The 22,058-nt window shown below is 41.4% G+C and overlaps 3 protein-coding genes across 3 annotated transcripts; all 3 read right to left on the bottom strand.

Moving 5' to 3' along the window:
• Window positions 1-3,880: 3,880 nt before the first annotated feature.
• LOC120296359 (auxin-responsive protein SAUR71-like) lies at window positions 3,881-4,279 on the bottom strand. Its single transcript, XM_039318248.1, has one exon. It carries the CDS (start codon window positions 4,277-4,279, stop codon window positions 3,881-3,883), a length of 399 nt encoding a protein of 132 aa, XP_039174182.1.
• Window positions 4,280-10,830: 6,551 nt separating this feature from the next.
• On the bottom strand, window positions 10,831-11,241 carry LOC104456027 (auxin-responsive protein SAUR50). The gene has a single exon (XM_010070738.2). It carries the CDS (start codon window positions 11,239-11,241, stop codon window positions 10,831-10,833), a length of 411 nt encoding a protein of 136 aa, XP_010069040.2.
• Window positions 11,242-16,013: 4,772 nt separating this feature from the next.
• LOC104456035 lies at window positions 16,014-21,407 on the bottom strand (the record flags this gene model as incomplete). Its single annotated transcript, XM_039318240.1, has 8 exons — window positions 16,014-16,617; window positions 16,855-17,025; window positions 17,299-17,534; window positions 18,272-18,363; window positions 18,452-18,505; window positions 18,665-18,809; window positions 20,513-20,883; window positions 20,928-21,407. Coding segments are annotated over 8 exons (1,647 nt in total), but the record flags the coding sequence as incomplete, so codon positions are not given.
• Between the last annotated feature and the right edge of the window lie 651 nt (window positions 21,408-22,058).

Here is a 22,058-nt window from a genome sequence, read left to right as displayed (position 1 = left end):
ACTGAATTTCAAAACAAATTCGAATTTTGGGAATTTTTTTCAATTTTTTTCTAAGTTTTCTTGATTTTTAATATTTTTAAGTTTTTTTCAAAATTTTAGAATTTTCTTAATATCTTCTGAAATTTTTTTGAATTTTTTGACTTTTTTTTAATGCTCTCTCAAAGTTTTTAAATTTTCGGAAAGTTTTTGTATTTTTTATTTTTCAAATTTTTAAATTATTTCATTTATCATTTGTTATATTCCTTAAACAGATTGGGACCCATTTGCCTGCTCCGCCCATTGACCCGACCCAAACCCAGATTCTCCTAACTCACGTCAAGTCCAAGGCTATTCAAATATAGCCCCAGCCCTACACAATTACATTAGAAATAAATTCAACCAAGCCCACCCAAAGAGCTAATTTTCCTCTTTCTCTTGTTCTTTGTTTTCCTTCCCCCATTTCGAGCGTTTAGAACGATTACCATTCGTAAAATAAATTCGATCAAAAATGATTTTTTTTTTTTGTTCCTGAACAGATTCTAAGCATTTTAAATTGCTTGGTAATTGTCAAAATTTTTAATTTAATAAAATTACGTTTGGTACATACTGTTGATTCTTGTTCCAAATTAATTTATTTTAATTTTTAAATAATTTTTATACTTTTTTTATACTTTTTTTCCTTTTCTTTTTCCTTTTCTTTTTTCTTTTTTTATCCTATTCTCCTTCTTCTTCTTTTTTAGGCCACCGACCTGACGTCCCGGCCAAATGAGGGCCCACAACCTCACTGGAGCGTCGCGCCCCGGTGAGGCCGGCCCTCGTCTGCCGAGCCTCGCCGGGGCTGAGCCGGCCTCGCCGAGGCTGGGCGAGACTTGCCCGGCCATCGACGGGGCTAGGCGAGCCTCACCGGGCTTAGCAAGGCCCGCCCGGCCACCGGTGGGGCTAGGTGTCGCGAGGTTTGCCCAACCTCGCCGGATTTGGCGAGGCCAAGCCTCGCCAGGTTGGGCTTGCCTCCGCAGCTTGCCGAACCTCACCTCGGCCCGGCAAGCCTTCAAAGAAGCTCACGGACTGGTTGCTAGCGACCGTGCAGTAACTGACGGCGACGATGGCGACGGCGACGGACGGTGGTGGGAGTGGCGAGATAGCAACCACGCGATTGAAGAAGAAGAAAAGAGAAAAAAATAGTTGGTTTTGATTCTTTTTCTGATTCTCAAACAAGAATCACATTTTCTTTTTTTTTATTCTTGATTTTATTCCCAATCAACTGCTTTTGGAACAAATTTGTTCCCGCGAACAAAAATTTTACCAAACGTGATTATGTTCCTAAACTAATCCGTGAACAAAAAAATCAGAATTTGGCCATGTTTGGATGGTTACCAAACAGGGCCTTCACGCTTTCACGGCACCAATTCTCGCATCTTAATCTCTCGAGCTCTCCTCTTTTTATTTTACATTAAGTCTTGGAAAACAAAAAGAAAAAAGAAGCACTCTTCTGGCGTGTACTATAATGCGAGTCATTTACAATGTTCAATGAAAGAGAGACAGCATATATCAAACAAGTGCAGCGCAGTGACTTCATTGCCCATGAAAATCAAGTTTAACAACTAGTGACCCAACAAGCCGTGTCAAGATGCACCATCGGATACGAACAAAAAAGAAGTCATTTCTTAAAACACTTCTCAGAAACATTTCGTCGGGCACGTCTCATGCGTTCAACTAAAAGAGACATGGAATATCGATGAGCCCGCACTTTGGTATCGAGTTGGTCGTACATCAATCAGAGGACAACTCAAGTCAACGAAAATATTTTAAACGGGTTCACGACATTCTATCACAGAAGTAACCCAGACTTTGGTCTCATTCTTAGAACAGCACTAACTGAGGCATTATATCAAACACTTGGGGCGCATCAAATGAAAGGCAACCACAGAGACGAATAAGATTCGAAACTAGATCAAAGCTCAACGACAATGGCAAGGAATGCTCAACATCAACAAAGGACAGCATAAGCGAACTCGAAACGCACGCCCCGACTCAGTAACTCATGCAAAAAATACGAGAGAACAGGACAAAAGCAGGGCACAAAAAATGGTCGACGGAGGGTCCCTACCCGTCTCGGGGGTGACGAGCGGTTGGCGAGATGGATAGATGGACTAGGTCCGGTTGCCTCGCACGCCCTTCGAGCCAGGATCCTTGGGAAATGGATACGGGTTGAGCCAGAAACTTTAGGTGCCAACATTCTCAACTAATATAACCTAGAGTACTTGTCGAAAGAAGCTGACGCTGCAAAGAAACCTTACCTCCCTTCAATTCATTAAAATTCTTGTAGCGAAATTTACATGGTACAGTTTTATTGAGGCAATTAGGACCGAATAACACCCAACTATGCGCGACAAGCTTGATCTATATGAAAAAAACATTCACTTTAAGGACAAGAAAAAAGATAAGAGGGATGCAGAACGAACATCCACAATGGTTTAGGAACTTTCCGAAGTCTTAATCTATGAGCATCCAAGTTATATGATGGTATTCTATCCGCTGTAAAACGTGAATCGCTTCGTTGGATTGGGCATACGTATAGGGAAGATTTAGTATTACCAACACCGCGTAGAAACTAGAAGTAATTGGCCAATGAATGTGTAGGCCAAATCGACGAAAATCAAATTGGGATGTAATAAAGATGAAAAGAAGGGGTCACCTGGAGCTCCCTATGCTCGAGTTGGATGTGGGGGGAAAGGGAAAGGGGAAAGAGAAAGGGTCACGTGCTCCCACGTCTCCATGGTTGCTGAGCTGGCACTGACATCATGCCGTCTTTATCCATGTCTCCAACTGTTATATTCCTCCATCGTATTTTGGGAAATTTCAAAAGGCCTTCGATTCGACACGTTCTCAAAAAAACCCTCGAAATGGTACAATTCTCGAAATAGTGTGTTCCACTTGCTTTCCTACCTCATCAACGGTGCCCAAAAGATACCGTCTACCGAGCATTTGACGGTGATGTGCCCATTCCACTCATTGGAGAGATGCACTCTTCCCCCATCAACATAGGCGCCTCTGTCAGATAATTCTAGTTTTCAAGTACATTCTAGACACGTTTCCTCATGTTTGCTACGCAATTCGGTTCATTTTCACTAAGGATGACCAGCTCCCAGATCGATCCAATTCTAAGGTGGAATTAAGAACCGGACCGTGAAGATCAATTCCTAGTTTTTGGGACTAAGGACTGGACCGACTGGTCCTGATTTGTTCTCTTTTTATCCGTTTCTTCAGTTTTCAGAACAGCGGACTACCATAAACTTCGATAGCAAGGTGCGGTGTTATGTTTGTGTGTGCACGCATGCTGCGCCGCGGGTTTTCTTTCCTATAAATTCTTTGATCATGTCGTACTCTGCAAAATGCAATGTAAAATATCAGCATCGCAAAAGGTCTAGAAAGTGTAAAACATGTTGTAGGTGGGACAAATCCGAGCAGGCGAAGCTCCTGCTCGGCGATTTTTAGGCTGTCCACTCCACAAGACAAAGGCCTCGAAAAGTTACTGTTGCGCGCGGTTCGTAGGGTAAATCCCCTCAAGCCATCACTAGTAGCCTATGAAAGAGATGGACGATAAAGGATTTTCTTCATTTACATTGGTCTACTGCGTGCGTGGGGTTGAAATGCATCACATCTCAACCAAGAAAATGTAAGCTATTACAAGGTGGAAGCACCCGATACCTATACGAAAGCATCTCATCGGCGGCTTTCTCATCATTACCACATTTGACAAGCTGGTGATGCTGGTAACTATAAGCTTATAAACTGCAATAACGAAGCAGCACACGGCCTAACAGCGCCATGCGACGAAGTAGATTCCGAAGCCGCTGTCACTGCCTAGGCTATGCTCACTTCCTCTAGCATGCCGATCTTGTCATGGATCCAGACATAAGCGGGGCCAACTCCCTCCGTTCTTCGACACGACATGAGGATCTGCAGTCGCGCCGCGTTCTATCGAGCCCACCACTTCTCGGAAGAGAGACTCGTCGCAAGGCAAAGCTAATGGCCCATCCCTCTGATGGCTGCACTCCTCATACGCCTGGTCCAGGAGGTGCTGCAAAATGGGGTGGTTCAGTTGCTCTACCTTGATCACAAATCTCCGGCGAAATGTCCCAACGAGAACAGCCAGGTGGCCCGGCGGGACATCAGGGGGTGGATTCCTTCCGCCGCCGCTGCCGCCAGCTCTGTTGTGCCTCCACCACGTGGAAACCATTTTCTTGAGCTTCACGATGTTGCCGATGTTGCATTTGAGTTTCACTATTGGCGACGCCATGGAAGTAAGAGCTTCCGGCACGACAACATCAGCAGCGTTGAGGAGGGATGAGAAGCTGAGGCTTTGCAAGAGCGGACCTCCGTTCTAGTGCCTATTTAACGAACCAGGAGGGTGGACCCATCTAGTCATATCCTCTAATAGTTTCCTCTTTTCACATACTTTGGTACGCTATAATAAGCCAGGGCGATGGAGCAAACACATCAATCTTTACAGAGAATATTACGATAGATACACTGTATCCGTTATACGTTTGTAGTTCGAAAGCTGATAGTGATCATAACCGCAGAACTCACAGATGAAATAAAAACTAATAAAGAGTCGATCTATCGCATGCGACGAATTCAAGAACACTAATTTGATCGCTCTGCTATGGAAGTTTTTTATGCATATGACTTGAGAGTTATGATGTTCCTGTCTTGTGGTATTGTTCGGCTTTGCTAAGACACGTCCACCTGCTCCGGGTCACGCACGAAGGGTAGAACAAAGGAAGCTAAAGGCTTTCCTGTCACTACTCTTTACACGGTAAAGTAAGCTTCTTCTTACCGAATTGAATAGACTTGCCTCCTGAGATGGGAAAGCTAAATAGAGGGGCCAGGCCAAGAAAAGAAGTTATATTCAAACGCCACATTGCTTTTCACACTTTCTTCCATTACTTTTCCTCAGTCAAGCTCGGAGGAAGTTGAATCTAGCTCTACGGAGATCTTCGCTTTTCACGACTGTTGCTGATTTTTTTCGTTTAAAAAGAATAGCGAGTTGTTTAGTTTAATCAGCGAGGAGATTGATTATTGCTCCTTCTCGATGCGAAAGAGGTTGTGGCTAGGCAAGGTGCATAGCCAGACTTCCAAAAAATGATGACATCTTCATCCATGCCTGGTTTAGAGGGGTACGTGTCCTCGCGTGCCCTATCCCGTACTTCATTTTCTAGTGCCCATATACCATTATATGACACGCAATTACATTGTTTTTTTCTCGAAATATCCTCTAAAATGAATTGGTGTCTTTCACTTGATCTCCTGCCTCATCGACGGTGCCAAAAGCCACCGTTTATTAAGCATCTGTCATGTGCCCATCCCATTCGTTGGAGAGATGCACAACCCCACAAAAAAGAATAAAAAATAACTAACATGAGTTTCAAAGCAAAATTTGTCTCGTGTTAAATGGCGCCTTTATGAGTTAATTCTGATTTTCACATACATTTTAGACACTCTCCCCGTGTTCGATGTGCAAATCAGTTCATTTTCACCATCCTAAGCCTGCCTTGTCCGATTCATCTGGCCCTGGTGACCACTCCCTACCCTCTCGGATTGAGTCATTACAGGCCTTTTGACTTCCACGTGGTTCATCCCGAACTACACACTTAATGAAGGGGATCCCACTCAAATACCATATTATGACATCCTTAGATTAACTCACTTGAAATATTGTTTGCTTTGCCTCGTCCCATACCAAGCCTCATCATTTGGAATACAGGTAAAAAAATTTCAAGGAGGTCACCCATCCTAATATTGCTATAACATGAGCACATTTAACTTTGTTGTTCCAAAGTAAACCTTGTTGTTACGTCAATATGCGCTCTTTATTTGTTCGATGTATAATTTAGTTCATTCATGCCCCATTCACCAACCCAAAAGCCAGCTAGGAGTTGCTCATTGTCCGAGTCCTTTGGCCCCAGTCACTCCCTGCCTTTATCAAACTGGGTCGTTATAGGTTCAATTCAGGGTAACTTGAGAAAGGTCCCACTCTAGATGATCTTTCGAGAAATGGTGTCCAAGTCTAGGGAATTTATGGAATTTCTCCTCGAATTTTTGGGATATAGCACAAACTCAAAACCCCATCTCGACTAATATTCAAAAGAGGAAAAGAATGTTTTGAGGTTCGATTACAATAGCATTGGGACGAACTATGGAGCCAGGATAGGAACAAGCTAGTGCGGAAAAAGGGGGAACTTTTAATTCATACATAGACCGGGCAGGCTTTAACAAATTCCTTGTTCGCTCACAAATTATCTTTAAATCATTACCCAAACAACATCGATAAAGAGCCGCTCACAAAAATAGTAATCAAGCGAGATCATTCGATTTAGCAAGGCCTGCCTACTTATCCATCCACTTTACATACAATGCCCGCGGTTCAGATGAATGGTGCATGCATTAGATTCACTCAATAATTTCTTCAATTAAACCCCTCGGATCAGATTGGACCCAAGAAAAGTAAAAACAAAAGAAACAGATGAGGAGGAGGAGAATTACTATCTTGAGAGGTGTGTCGTATTGAAATGGAGAACTCCCGGGTGAAAAATCATTAATGAACCAAGAAAAATTGGAAAATAGATTTTGTATAGTCTTAATCATGCAAAGATTATAATGTGACACAACCTTTGGAGCATGTAGGTCCTAGCATTCATGGGTCATCTTGCATTGTACTGATCACAATTTTTTCTTCCTTACCATACTTATGTAAACTCCTTTTCAATTGTCGAAATGGAAAGAGATACGTCGCCTTCAATGAGAAGCTCGACTCTAAACAATCATGTGCAAAGGCAAGACGTGAAATTAGGTTAAAGTCAGTCCTCCATGCGTCATGCTTATTCGGGTCCGGCTTCGTGAATCAAGAAGGCCTGCGAAAACGAGATGCTGAGGAACCATTAGACGGTCTACCCCAAATCGAAGAGTGTCATTTTGAAAGTTCTGGCCGAGAAAGTGAATGGTTTCATACGGTGGTGAGGCTCTTGCTTCTGTTGCAATTAGATGGAAAATGATTTGGCGAGAACTTAGCTGAGATCCTCTCATCTATGATGACAAAATCAGCACGATCGTGCTTGTCTAGTACAACGGAATGGAGGGCATATTCCTGAGTGGATCGAGCTCCCTGTGCATGTCTTGATTATGGGTCCCTTTCTTGTCCAAGTTTAGAAACGATGGAACATGTGGGTTGAGCGATTGGCCCTTGACATTTTGTCTCGTGACACTGCCAAGAAAAGATCCCACGGCCAAGAGCATCTCGATCTGAAGACAGATGGTCTGATCGGGTCGACGACGGGTCTCATCAATCGCCATCGTGGTGTGGGTGAGCCCTTCTCATGGGTATAATTGATTCCCCGATCAAATAGGACCGGCCGGCACGGCGTAATTCATTGCGCTGGGACTTCAGTTACTACGATTGAAACGGAAAAGAGAGTGTAGAGAAGAGGGTGAGTAGAAATTCTACTCCAAAGGTAAAAAGGGTTTGGTTTTCACTTTAGGGCTTCTAACCAAAAAACTTCAGCCTCAGGTATTTGAAAACGAGACTAGCCGGTGCTACTTAATGGATCATTATGACTGATCTGATATAACTTTCTCGCAGTAGCTTAAGCTATGAAAAGTGGTTGTACAATTCGTAATCTAGCAAAATTGCAGTGTCTTGTTGAAATGGATTATAAATTAGTCACCTCAAATTTCACTAACCAACCATAATAGATTCTAAAATAAAAATATTAACGCAAATTGGTTTAATTGGGCATGTTATGAACCCGTTCATAGCCCACTTAACTCATTTCCCATTAAAAGTTCAGCTCACTAGGCAAATCCCAAATATGAATTCTCATGATCGTCGTCACTGAAGAACGAATTCATCAATCCCTATAGTTGCGCCAACAGAGGAGCATGGTGACTCAATCTCATGATGTAGAACCTCGCTCTTTGCTCGTTCACCAGCCTCACACACCTCCTAGTGAAATCACATCTCCTCTGCGATGGCGACGGCAACGGCCACGGCGCCTCCTTCCTTGACAGCTTCCACTTGTCGTCGACGTAATGTTTTCGTTGCCTTCGTGTGATTGCTAGCCATGTGAAGATCTTGCTTTTCAAGAAAAGAGTTGAATTCTGCTTCTTGTGGGTTGGTTGAATGAAGTTGTCTCTTTCTCTCTTTTTGCTACTAGCCGATGGGTACTAGAGAGAGAGAGAGAGAGTATGAAGTGAAGCGATGGAGGAGGAAGACGGAAAAACTTGTGAGATCACCATCCTAGGCTCCTACTGCTACTCCTCCTTTGGCCTAGGTACATTTACTTTACCAAATCATTAGATTTTCAAAGCTTAACCCATCGCTATTAAAGGTATCAAAATGGGTCTTAAATCCATAGATGACCCCTTCAAATCATAAATGGATTTTATATGAGTCACTTACATTTTGAAAAGACTAGTTAAATGGATTTATAAATTGAAAGCTTAAGATAAATAGGTCTTAAATGGGTTAGACTTAAAACTCATTTCCAACACAAGCCTTACACTCTCTCTTTCTCTCTTTAACTTTATAAAATATCTTTTTATAAAAATCCAAGTTATAATTATTTTTCATATTTCATATTTCTTTTTTTTTTTCTTTCCATTTTTCTTTCTTCTTCCTCTCGCACGATGACCGCCAGCGATCGGCTAAGTAAGGCTCAAGCTCGTTGATGTTTGGCGAGCTCAAGCCTCTCGATGGTGAGGCTCGAACTCGCCAACAATTGGCGAGGCTTGAGCCTTGCGGATTTGACAAACCTTGAGTTCGCCTAAACCCAATCACCGCCGTCGTCGTGGTTGGTAGTCGGCCAAGAAAAAGAAAAATTAAAATTTTTTAAAATAATAATTAAAAATTCATTTTTTTAAAATAAAAAATAATTAAAAATCTATATTTAAAAAAATAATCTTTTTGAAAAATTATAAAAACTGTCCATTAAATTTGTTTTGCATAAAATGTTTTAGCAATACCATTTTTTTTTTTATTGCATCATGCAATATGAAAATGGTTTTTCACATATAAGCAAATATTATATTTATGTCAATCATTAGCTTATCAAACTTTTTCTTATCAAGAATTCTTCAAAAGTATTTCAATTTAAAGGATTTTCACTTTTTTATTTTATTTACTAATTTTTTATTGTTTATTTACTTTTTAAATTTGATTGTGTGAAGAGCTTAAAGTGAATTAAATGAGTGGGAGTGGATTAACCTAAATTGAGTTAAATATTAGTATGTTTCAGTAATATGAGTTGGGTCGAGTATGGATCATCAAATTTACATTGCATGAAAATGAGTGAAAACGAATTAATTGAGTTAGACCATTTTTGACTCGATCCAACTAGACCTAACCCAATGCGACCCACATATTTGATGGCTCTAGTCATTATATCTCCGATTCCTACCTAAATTTACAGTTACAATGATTTCTGCTCATCCTATCACATGTAGAAAGACAGTAAGATTGATTTTGCTCATTGTTGTTGCATGTAACAAGTCAATAGAACTCGTGGTTTTCATTGTTTGCAAAATGAAGAATCGTACATTGGTGAAGATATATGCCTATTGAACAAATTGCTGAAATTAATGTCTCGAACTTGAATGCAATTGATTAAGACCCAATTAAAAGCCAAAACCTATTTCATGATTTATGGATGGCCCCTGTTTCATGATTTATAGATGACCTGGGCCAAACTTTCACCACCACTTTCATGCCCAAGTCCATAACTTAGCCCCCAAGCTTCCTCACTAACTTACCAATTTAAGGAAAAGCTCTGAAGTACAAGATGAAAATGAGTTACTTTATAGTTGGGCAAGTAGTACCCCTTTCTCAATTCATTCATTGTTAATGAGAGTTAAATTGTCGCCTGATGTTTCGACCAAATACTCTATACTACAGGATGAAAATTTGGAAGTGTTATTTATTACCAACAGCTTAAAGCTGCCTCTTTTAGTCTGTTCTTATATTTCTTTCTCCATTTTTCAGAACAGCAGACTAACAAAAACTTTTATAACAAGGTGTATCGATCTGTTTATGTGCATGCGCATGCTGTGCCGCATCTTTTTTTTTTGCCCCCATAATTCTTTGATCATGTCATACGCTGCATAATATATATATATATATATATATATATTTATATATATATATATATATATATTTCTTTTTGTAACTGAGGACTCCACCATGGGCTTCCCAGGCACCAAAAGACCAGACCCCTATACTTTGGGAGAGATTAACACAGGACCCCATTACCATGGTCCCCCACTTAAAACGCGTTAGCAGTTACGAAGTTTCGATTTTGAGATCTTTGTGACGAAGTGTCCAAAGCCAAACCAACTTAACTGTCCACCGGTGGGTTGCAATGTAAAATATTAACATAGCGAAAGGTCAAGAAAGTGTAGAACATGTCGTAGGTGGCACAATGCCGAGCAGGCGAAGCTCGGTGATTTTAGGCTGTCCACAAGACAAGGCCGCGAACCGTTATGGTTGCCCTCGGTTCGTATGGTGGATCCCCTCAAGCCATCACTAGTAGCGTGTAAAAGAGATGGACAATAAAGGATTTTCTTCATTTACATTGATCTACAGCATGCGTGGGGTTGAAATGCATCATATCTCAACCAAGACATTATAAGCTATCACAAGGTGGAAGTACCCGACACCTATAGTGGAGACGAAAACATCTCATCGGTGGCTTTCTCATCATTACCACATCTGACAAGCTGGTGATGCTGGTAACTATAAACTTATAAACTGTGATAACGAAGCGGCACACGGACTAACGGATATGCTCACTTTGTCTAGCACGCCGAACTTCTCATAGATCCAGACACAAGCGGGGCCAAGTCCCTCCGCTCTTCGACACGGCACGAGGAAGGATCTGTAATCGTGCTGCGTTCTATCGAGCACACCACTTCTCGGAAGAGAGACTCGTCGCAAGGCAAAGCTAATGGCCCATCCCTCTGATGGCTGCACTCCTCGTACGCCTGGTCCAGGAGCTGATGCAAAATGGGGTGGTTCAGTTGCTCTACCTTGATTACATATCTCCGGCGAAATATCCCAACGAGAACAGCCAGGTGGCCCGGAGGGACGTCAGAGGGTGGATTCCTTCTGCCGCCGGCTCTATTGTGCTTCCGCCACATGGAAGCCATTTTCTTGATCTTCACAATGTTGCCGACGTCGCATTTGGCTTGCGCTATTGGCGACGCCATGGAAGTAAAAGCTTCCGGGACGATGGTGGCAGCGGCGTTGAGGAGGGATGAGAAGCTGAGGGTTTGCAAGAGTTGGACATTCGATTTAGTGCCTATTTAACGAATTAGGAGGGTGGACCTATCCAGTCATGTCCTCTAATAGTTTCCTCTTTTCACATACTTCGGTACGCTACTATAAACTAGGGCAACGGACCAAAGACATCAATCTTCTTAGAGAATATCACGATCGATGGTTATAGTTTGAAAGTGAACAGTGACCATGACGGTGGAACTCACAGATGAAATAAAAAGTTGATAAATCAATGGTGGTAGAACTATCACATGTGACGACGTTCTTAAAGAACACCAATTTGATTGCTCTGGTATGAAAGTTTTTTATGCATATGACTTGAGAATTATAATTTTCTTGTCCTGTGCCTTTGTCGTGTGGTATTGCTCGGCTTTCCTAAGACACGTGCACGAGTGAGACTTCCATAAAATGATGACATCTTCATCCATGCCTGGTTTTGAGGGGTACGTCCCCTCGCATGCCCTTTTTACAACTTCATTTTCTAGTACTCATATACCAATATATAACATGCAATTACATTGTTTTCTCTCATATAACGGTCCGATGGTGTCCAAATCAGCTTTCACCACTCTGACCGGTCCTTGAGAACCAAAGAAAGTTTGAGCTAGAGATGGCAAGAAAAGAAGCAGACTTCCTTGTCATCCAAGCTGGCGTCTTATTGCTACAATTTTCTTAAGTACCTGTTAAAAGAAGCTACGCTACAAAGAAACCTTACTTCTTCAATTTACTAAAAATTCGTATAGCGAAACTCACATAGTAAATTTTATGGTTAATTAATTGTAATCATTCAAATAATAATATAGGTGGAACCTAAGTAGACTTTAAAACTTGTAATAGGATAGGTTTTGAATTCTGAAACATGCAGGGTAAGTTCCAAGTTCCAAAAAATGAAGAATATATTCTAATGAATAGGTTCTAGGTTCTAGATCAAACCTGTACGAAACCTAGAACTGCTCACTCATAATCGGTATCAATACAAAAAGGTTTAGAATTAAATTGGTCAAATTGAAAGGTCTAAAACTGAATTACTATCAATACAATACGTTTATGACTTTTTACTTTTCCCTTTCATATGGTGGTGAGCCTCTTGCTTCTGTTGCAATTAGATGGACAAATGATTCGGCGAGAACTTAGCGGAGATCCTCGTCTATGATGACAAAATCAGCACTACCGTGCTTGTCTAGTACAACGGAATGGAAAGGCATATTCGTGCGTGGATCGAGCTCTCGTGTGAACGTTTTTACCATGGGTCCCTTTCTTGTCCCAGTTTAGAGTGTGGGTCGAGCGATCGGCCCTTCACATCTTGTCCCGTGACTTGGCCAAGAAAAGATCCCACGACTCTATGAACGGAGCATCTCGATTCGAAAACAGACGGTCTAATCACAACAACGACGGTCTCATCGATCGGCATCACAATGTGGGCGAGCCCTTCTAGTGGGTATGATCGATTCCCCGATCAAATAGGAATTGGCTGGTGCGGCGAAATTCATTGTGCCAGGAGTTTTAGTTGATGTTGTTGCGAAAAGACGAGCGATCAAACAATAATATAGACAGAAAAAGAAAATAAATCGAATACCGGATTTACGTGGTTCAGTCGTAAAGACCTACGTCCACGAAGAGAGCGGCAGCGAATTTCACTATAAATCAAACAATACAAGAAGATTACACACTCAAGTCACTCAAACACTTCCAAGCCCCAATTACACCCAATAACACACGCAGTATTTAGCCCCGAAATTCCTCAATAAATAATCTCTCAATCTCACAAGAGAATTACACGCAAATCTTACCACAAGATTTAATTAGCTTGAATACTAAATCTTTTTGGATGTAATTCATGATAAAGAAAATCTCTCCTAAGCACTCGACAACGAGATGGCGCTTCAAGAACACTTCTTCATGATCAACTCTCTTCCATTCATGGCAACAAGACTCTTATTCTTTTGCCAACTTCTCATAGGATTCTGTTTCCTAACTTGCTTATTTTAATCAAAATATATCTCTATATATTTTAAACAAAATCCAAATCCAAGTGAAAGTTGGAATTTCCTATTTCAGTGGCTAAACTCTCCAATGCAGATTCAAACTTTGGGAAGTTGATTTTCGGATCTTCTTTGCTCAATTTCTAACGTCCGCAACATATCCAATTCGAAATTATTTGGAATTTCACATTAAACTCAAACTCGAGACATATTTTAACAAATGTGATTGAAACGGAGAAGAGAATATAGAGGAGAGGGTGAGTAGAAATTCTACTCCAAAGGCTAAAGGGTTTGGTTGTCATTTTAGGGTTTCTAATGAATCATAATGACTTATTTGATATAACTTTCTCGTAGTAGTTTCGGCAATAGTTTTGGCTGTGAAAAGTGGTTGTACAATTTTTAATCCAGTAAAATTGTGATAATCGGCATGATGAGCTCATAGCCTTGTTGAAATGGATTATAAATGAGTTACCCCAAATTGCGCTAGCCGACCATAATAGATTCTTAAATTAAAATGTAAATTGGTTTAATTTGGTATGTTATGAATCCATTTAAAACCCATTTAACTTAATTTCTATTAAAAGCTCAGCTCATTAGACAAACCCAAAAAATGAATTGTCATGATCTCGTCACCCGGGAACAAATTTATTGACCCTCATAGTTGCACCAGCAAAGGAGCATGGCGACTCAATGCCTCACGATCTCGCTCTTTGCTCGTTCGCCAACCTCGCACACCTCCTAGTGAAATCACATCTCCTCTGCAATGGCGAGTCGGTGACGGCGCCTCGGCGTCTCCTTCATCGACGGCTTCCACTTGTTGCAGAAGTAATATTTTCGTTGCCGGCATGTGATTGCAAGTCATGTGAAGATCTTGCTTTCGATGTAGAACCTCGTTCTTTGCTCGTTCACCAGCCTCACGCACCTCCTAATGAAATCCTATCTCCTCTGCGACGGCAACAGCGCCTCCTTCCTCGACGGATTCCATTGTTATCGTGCCAACATTTGATTACTAACCATGTGAAGATCTTGCTTTTTGAAGAAAAGAATTGAATTCTGCTTTTTATGATTGGTTGAATGAAGTTCTATCTCTCTTTTCGCTACTAACTGATGGGTACTGCACTGAGAGAGAGAGAGAGAGAGAGAGAGAGTATGAAGGGAAGTGATAGAGGAGGAAGACAGAAAAATTTGTGAGATCACCATCCTGGGCTCCTATTGCTATTCCTCCTTTGGCCCACGTACATTGACTTTCCCAAACCGCTAGATTTTCTGAACTTACTCATCCTTATCTCTCCGATTCCTGACCTAAATTTATGATTTTGCTCATCTTTATCGCTGGTAACAGGATAGTAAAGTTGATTTTGCTCATCGTTATCACATGTAACACCTCAGTAAAACTCAGGGTTTTTCATGGTTTACAAAATAAAGAACCGTATGTTAGTGACAAAATATACACCTATTAAACATACTACTGAAATTATGTATCAAACTTGAGTGTGACTGATCAAGACATAACTAAAAGCCAGAGCCCATTTCATGATTTATGAACGGCCCGAAACCAGTTTATATTTAATACAAAACTCAAGCCCTAACCTATTTCATGATTTACGGATGATCTGAGCTGAACCTTCACCACCATTTTCATGTCTCAATCCATAACTCAACCTGAAGCTTCCTCACTAACTCGATATGCCATTTCGTGAAGCCCCTCACTAACTCGATAAGCCAATTTATGAAGCCGCCTATTCTTCAATTTAAGAAAAAAAATTACTAAAAAAATAGACAATTGGTCGGATCAGGTATAAAAATGATCAATTTGGATTGAACCATTTTCTACCCGACCCGACCCTCCCCTCTTATTTGACAGACCTACTCCCAAGCTACCTCAATCATGTAAGAGTCAAGCATTAGCAAATGTTGTCGAGGCGAGAAGAGTAGTAACGCATGGATTGGTACATCGCTAAATCGATGAACTTAGACGTACATGCACAAAGAGACATATAGATTTCTACATCATCCTACTGTTACTGAGCAAGCAACAATCTGAAAGAACTGTACTCACCGTTTGGCCATCAAAGAAATTCCAACGCTCTTCGAAGACCAAACCTCGGCTTGGCTTAATCTGAGCCTAACTTTCAAGTAAACTCCGTCTAGCATCTGAAGCAGCCAAAAAAAAATAAGAGGCGAGTCAAGGCGGACATGCATGACCAGCACTGGATGAAGAAAGTAACATAAACAACGCAGGAACCAGAGCGAAACAGCCAGGATCAATCTTCTTGTCTCGAATAAAGAAAAAAGGATCAATGTTTCCATACTAAGTTTTACATGATACTTTCGCTTAAAGGCTGAATGCGTCATGTTGGTGGAACAAACATGCCTCCTCAACTTTTCCTTTACCCCCTAAATCAACAGATAAACAGACTCCAATAACATGCAAATACTACTCTGCTTGAACTGCCATCTCAAACACAAATTCTAAGATCTTCGACAGAGTGCTCTCTCTGAGCCACAACCAACTTTCTGGAGTCTGCCTGCTGGAAAGAAAGATGCATGAAAGCAACTTTACCATGCACGCCGCCAAGATCAAACTTCATCGGGTAAAATATTATGCATCTGTCTATGATATAAAGAAGGATCATCACCCGTGCAACAAGCATCCAAATTGCCTTCTGTCAATTCATCAGCCTTTTCTAAATTCAGTGAACAATAGCCCAAGTACAAAATGAATAAAAGCATCTGAGTCACATTATAGGGAAAATGTGCATATATCTGTCATTGATCTCAAGATGTCATTACAATCACTCTCTAAGTAATTTTCCTACCTTAAACTATAAGCACACTCTCCACTTCATCAACTGTCCTGACCACAACACCTTCCTACTAATGCCTTCGGTTAGTAAAATTACATACACTAGTTTACAGTAAAAGACGGCACCTTATGGTGATGCAGATCAATGACACAATTAGCCAGACCTTGCTATGTAGTGATGCAGTTTCAAGAGGATGAAAGTCACTCTACATGGTTGGTGTCCAGCATCCACGCGGAACTGATATGGACTTCCTTCTCCACTTTCTCGCTTCAATTAGAGGAGAGAACTGGTTGGTCGATCACTTAGCAGCAGAACTTAAGTGCCGACAGTTCTATGAAAGATTAACTTAGGAACAAGTTCTAAGTAAATTTCGGGATAGAAGACCTAATAATGCTTCGAACCCGCATATAGTTATTCTATTAGCTTATCCTGCCAGCCTGGTCAATCAGGGTACCAACTTGATCACCACATAAGGCTCTTGAAATGTTCCCAGCCTCAAGAAGATTAAACACCACAACTGCACAACAATGAAAAGGTGATTGCTCCCGCTGTTCATGCAATCTTTCGCAGGGAAAAGAAAGAAAATTTGCAAGCCCAAGAATAAATATAAAATTAATTAAACACAGATGATAAGGCTAAAAAATGTCAAAATCATGAGTAACAAGCGTATCAACAGTCAATCTTGAAATTTCCCAAACTCTGTCCTTACACAACATAGTCCTAGAAGTATCGCAATTATAAAACAACTACTAACCAGGAATCCCGTTATCTTCACAGAATGTCAATGCCATCATGTCTATGGATGTGGCTCCACGTGCACCCATATCCCTATAGGTGATATGGTCGAAAGTAACATTGTTGTCTTGGGAGTTGCAATCATAAACACCATCCACGTTAGTACCTTTAAGGAGAGCTTCAGCATGGACTGAGATAAAAGAATAATTTCAATCTCAGACCAAATCTTGAAAACATCATGCAAACAAACAATTATGACATGAATTAAGTGCCTCAATCTGATGTACCAGCCATATGATGAAGAGAACACTCAGCTTCAATCTCATGGCAGGCAATGCACATGAAAGTGTAACCAATGCGCATGTGTCAGGTGTAGAGGAGGGAAGGACAGGTATTAGAATTGAGACTATACAAGCAGTACAGAATTTTAAAGTGGAAGTTTAGGCATGCTGCAGAACCGTACTCTCGGAAGCTCGAAGAGCCGCAGCAGTGTCTGTAGAAAAGAGAGGATTCCCAGTGCCAGCTCCAATACCGCCAAATATTACAACTCGGCCTTTCTCTAAATGACGAATTGCTCGCTGCCTGCTGTATGGTTCAGCAACCTCTTGCATTGGAAATGCAGATTGCACACGCGTCTGAACACCCATCTTCTCTAGTGCTGACTGGAGAAGTACAGAGTTCATCACAGTTGCCATCATACTGGAACAAATAAATAAAGGATAGTTAAAAATATATCCATGCAAAAGCACCAAAAACAATAAACGAATGAAACAACTGCACATGTGGCAGATTCTGTTATTGAAAAGACAATTGATCATCAATCTTTGACACAATCACCAACAGAAATGAGCTTACAATATGATTGTCATATACCAACTATTTTTTGAAAATGCTGCACCCACTATAATATTTAAAAGAAAATTTTGGTAAAGTTTACTGAAAAAATTGTATGGTCCTTTCTATTCCAAAATCATATAATGCATTTTTTACTTTTCTGGAGGGGTTAATCATGATGGATCATTGCACCAATCATGTATTAGACCTCCCCTCTCTGGCTAGTTACTCATATGGGAAGGAGAGTTTAAGAATATAATTTTTAATTCCAGCAAGAAAAAAAAAAAAATCATGGGCAAAGAATGTAGTCTGTCATGAATTTTCAAAAGAATCAGATATTCAGTCAACGAACATTCTATGCCATCATTTTAGGACACTATGAATTATCAAAAGCAGAATATTGGGTATATATTGATAGAACCTTGAAACTGCAGCACAAATGAAAAAGATAGAATCTTTGAAACTGCAGTGAACAACTTTAGCTATCACTGGGCCCCATGGAAGTATGTTTTCTTTACTCGTCATGAGGAATAGCCATAATAATTGAGGAGGCTAGTCATCCAATATTTATTTAGAGGTTCTAGAGTAGAACACCACATTACCCAATCTGGTATGCTGTACATCTATCTAAGCCTGTAGCAGTGACCCATGTGTCGCCACAAAAGAAATTGCGACCTCCAACAACAATTGCCACCTAGAGAATCACAAAAGAATGTAAGTTTGAATATCTGATTAAGCATCTGGCCATGACATGGCCAGACATAAAACCTAGCTAGAAGTACCTGTACACCAAGACGACATGCCATCATGACTTCTCTTGCGATTAACATTGCCACCTGATGACCAAGTGGAATAGAAAAGATCATTTTGGGCTTTTGATTCATTATTCAACCAAAGTACTTCGATAATACTAAAAACTTGATCAGAAAGGCCAGCACCAGTGATTACCGAATGAGAGCACTGCAATAAAAAGAAATTAAAGAATTGAAGATAACCTTTGGATCGATATTGTTTTGTCCAGTACCAGCAAGTGCAGCACCACTAATCTTGAATACAACTCTCCGCCATCTGGGGTTAGATAATGATTTGGATTTGATGTTATTCACCGGGTTTCCCTGGCAGGTTGTTACTACTGCATGTCTATCACAACAATCAAGAGAAAGACCATTAAAATGAAACAGTTCGTGGGCAGAAAGAGATTAGTCAGAAAATGAACCTTATGCTTTGATTGTATCATCGTAAGTAGCAGATTACACAGTGCTATCAAGTGCGTGATCGAATTTTGCATTTATTCTATACACCTTTAAGAGGATAGTGATTCTACAAAGCAATGGAAGTATTTCTAGAAAACTTAGAGATCAAGGGTATGTTTGGTAACATTTCTATTCCGATGAGCAATTCATGTTCAAAAATATTTTTTCCCATTTCTGTTCCCAAGAACAAAGAAGAAGACTTTTTTAACTTCTTGTTTTTGTTCCAAATCTATTCTTGGATACTTTTTTATTCCAGGGAATAGAAAAATTAGCTAATGTTACCAAACATATTTCTGTTCTTTTTCTATTCCGGGCAACAAAAAAACAGAAAAATAGAAAACATGGTGGTTACCAAATAGGCCCCAACTATTGTTTTTCCGTTTAAAATATTTATGGATAAAACAAGAAGAGCAGTATCGCAAAGAGAAGTAAGCTCTATTCCATATGCATTGTTGTTGATATCACAATTAAAGAGCTCAGGAGTTTGATTTGTGAAATATAGGTTCCAGAAGTGGCCAGCCAGACAATTAACACACAATGCGCAATAGAGTAGATTCCAGACAAACCATTTATACCATAGCCAAGGCAAAATGAACATGAAAAATTGACTGTAACTATACAAAAGCTAATGATCTTGGCCCATCATACTTATAGTGACGAACTATACCAAAATTTGTAGTTAAAACAGCCAGACTAAGCCAACAGACTCAGTTGCAATTTCAGATATACGCCTACTGAAACTCCACCATACTTCTGGTAAAATTGACAAATATAGTGTAAAGTTTCTCAAGTCTCCAATGCACTTCTGTGCATTTTCCTTAACATTCCAATTCTTGGATTCCCATCCCAGTAAAAGAAGTGCAGGTCTCTCCACAAAGAGATATCATACAGGGATGAAAATTTCTGCATGTATTAGAATGAACATATCCATACAGCTGGCTGGGCACTTCAGGGTCTCAGAACTGTAAATAATTAAAGTCAACTGGCTAGAAGATTAAGAGTATTATTGGATTTCATTAATTTTTGCAAACAAGTAATACTCTTCAACGAAACTAAAGTATGCTGAATAAAACATTGGCCTAGATACATCTAGATATCTGCTGAACTATCTATAACTTCAACAAGAGATGGATCAAGTATTGCGCATTCCCCATTTCTAAAATCTATAAATCTCTGACCAGCAAGATGCTAGTTTGTCCTTCCCACCAGCTAATGTCGTAACTTCCCCAATCACACGCGCACCATTTCCTTAGTAAGACAACTAAATGAGTCCAAAAGACAGGAGACGACGATTGGTCCAACTCCTGACAAGCAAAGGAAACATCCACAGAGACTGAAAGCACGCACAACTAAAGTATGGCCCCTCCACGATAAATCCAGACATGATCCAGCAGCAGAACTCTAACTAATCAAACGGATCTTCCCTGCCACAGCTATTCCCTCCATTCCCGGAAAAATGCATTCACAATTTCCCCACAACAAGTCTCCAGTCTCCCACGCAATTATGAACAGAACAACCGAAGCATAATGAAAGATCTCTACAAGCCTCTGGAGATTCAAATCAGGAACAACAATCAGAGGAGAAATCACCTTTTGGACTGCTTAACAGAGGTAGCAGAAGCAGCACCTCCCTTGTCGTCCTCGCTCGGAGATTTCACAGGCAACGAATTACCAACGATCTCCTCCAATTTCTTAAACCACGGCCAGTGGCTCACCGATATGCCTCCATTGGTCATCCTATGCCTCTCCAGCTTGTACCTTTTCTTCAAATTGTCCACCTTGTTCTTGCACTGCTCCACGCTCTTCGTCTGCTTATCGCATCGCTCGCTCACGGTCGTCGCCACCTCCTCCCAGTCCCTCCCTCTCAGATTCCCCCGATTCAGCTGCGTGAACTTCTCCGTGTACGCCTCCAGGAGGCACGCGATCGCGGCGTCGCTCCACTCCTCCCGATCCTTCCTATACTCCCCACCTCCACCGGAGCTCCGCCGGCCGCCCCGCCGGCGGCCGCGGAAGCGGAGGAAGCCGAAGCCTTCGTCTTCTTGTAGTTATACGGCGTGCCCCCGTCGCTGAGCTCGTCCTGGCTCTTCCTCTTGTCGGATCGCCCATCGGCGCGGGACTTGCTCGGATCCGATCCGGCGGCGTTGAACGGGTTCGAGCCCTCGTCGGCGGAGAACGGGTTCACGTCGTGGAAGGCCGCGTCGCCGTAGTCGTCGTCGCCGCCCTCCTCGCGGACCTCGGCGCCGGTCGCCTTGGGGCTCGGCGGCGGCTGCGGCGGCTGCTGCGGCGGCGGCGCGTGGATCGGGGTGGATTTCGGAGGAGCGGGAGGGGGAGGGGGCGCGTACCGCTGCTGGGGCGCGTAGGACGGGGGATGAGGAGGTGGTGGTGGTGGTGAGGGTGGGGATGCGGCGGCGGAGGAGGCGGCTGGTGGGGGTGGTGGTGGTGGTGGTGGTGGTGGTGGCTGTCGTCGCCTAAGAGGGAGAAGTCGTCGTCACAGGAGGCCATCGGGAAGCGGAGCGGAGAGGACGTTAGGGTTAGGAGCAGCGGGGTCGCGGCGGAGGGAGACGACGTTAGGGATGGAAAATGGGACGGTGAGGTCAGTTCGTGAAGCTTTTTAACGGAAGGTGGGGAGAGGCCGTGACGTCTGTAACGGCACCGGGGGCGGAGTTCCGTCCCGTAACGGGGTTGTGTGGACAGAGCGAGGGATAGGCTGGGCGCGTCGTGGGCGTTAACGGCGACGACCGTTACTACGGTTTTTTTTTTTTTTTCCTTCTCTCCCTTCTTTTTTTTTTTTTTTCCACGGCCATGTAGATTAAATTACTTTTTTTGGTTCCGCAAATTGTCCATTAATTTTGGTACATCGTAAAATATGATCTTTGACTTTTTAATTTATTTAATATAATTCTTAAAATTTTAATTTATTCAATAATATTCCTAAATTTTTTTTTACATATTTAATTCGATCCATGAATTACATTATCATTTATCTTAAATTAATTGAAGGATTATTGAACATTTACTAAAATTTCAAGGAACACATTAAATATTGATTAAAGTTCAAATATCACATTAATTAAATTAAAAGTTCAAGAATCTCGAGTCATAAATAACTACACGAGTCAACTGACTCATCCAAAAT

The sequence above is a fragment of the Eucalyptus grandis genome, chromosome 1, assembly GCF_016545825.1.
Source record: "Eucalyptus grandis isolate ANBG69807.140 chromosome 1, ASM1654582v1, whole genome shotgun sequence".
Taxonomy (NCBI): Eukaryota; Viridiplantae; Streptophyta; class Magnoliopsida; order Myrtales; family Myrtaceae; genus Eucalyptus; species Eucalyptus grandis.
The sequence above is the reverse complement of the archived record's forward strand: the minus strand, read 5'-3'. Positions and strand labels throughout refer to the sequence as shown.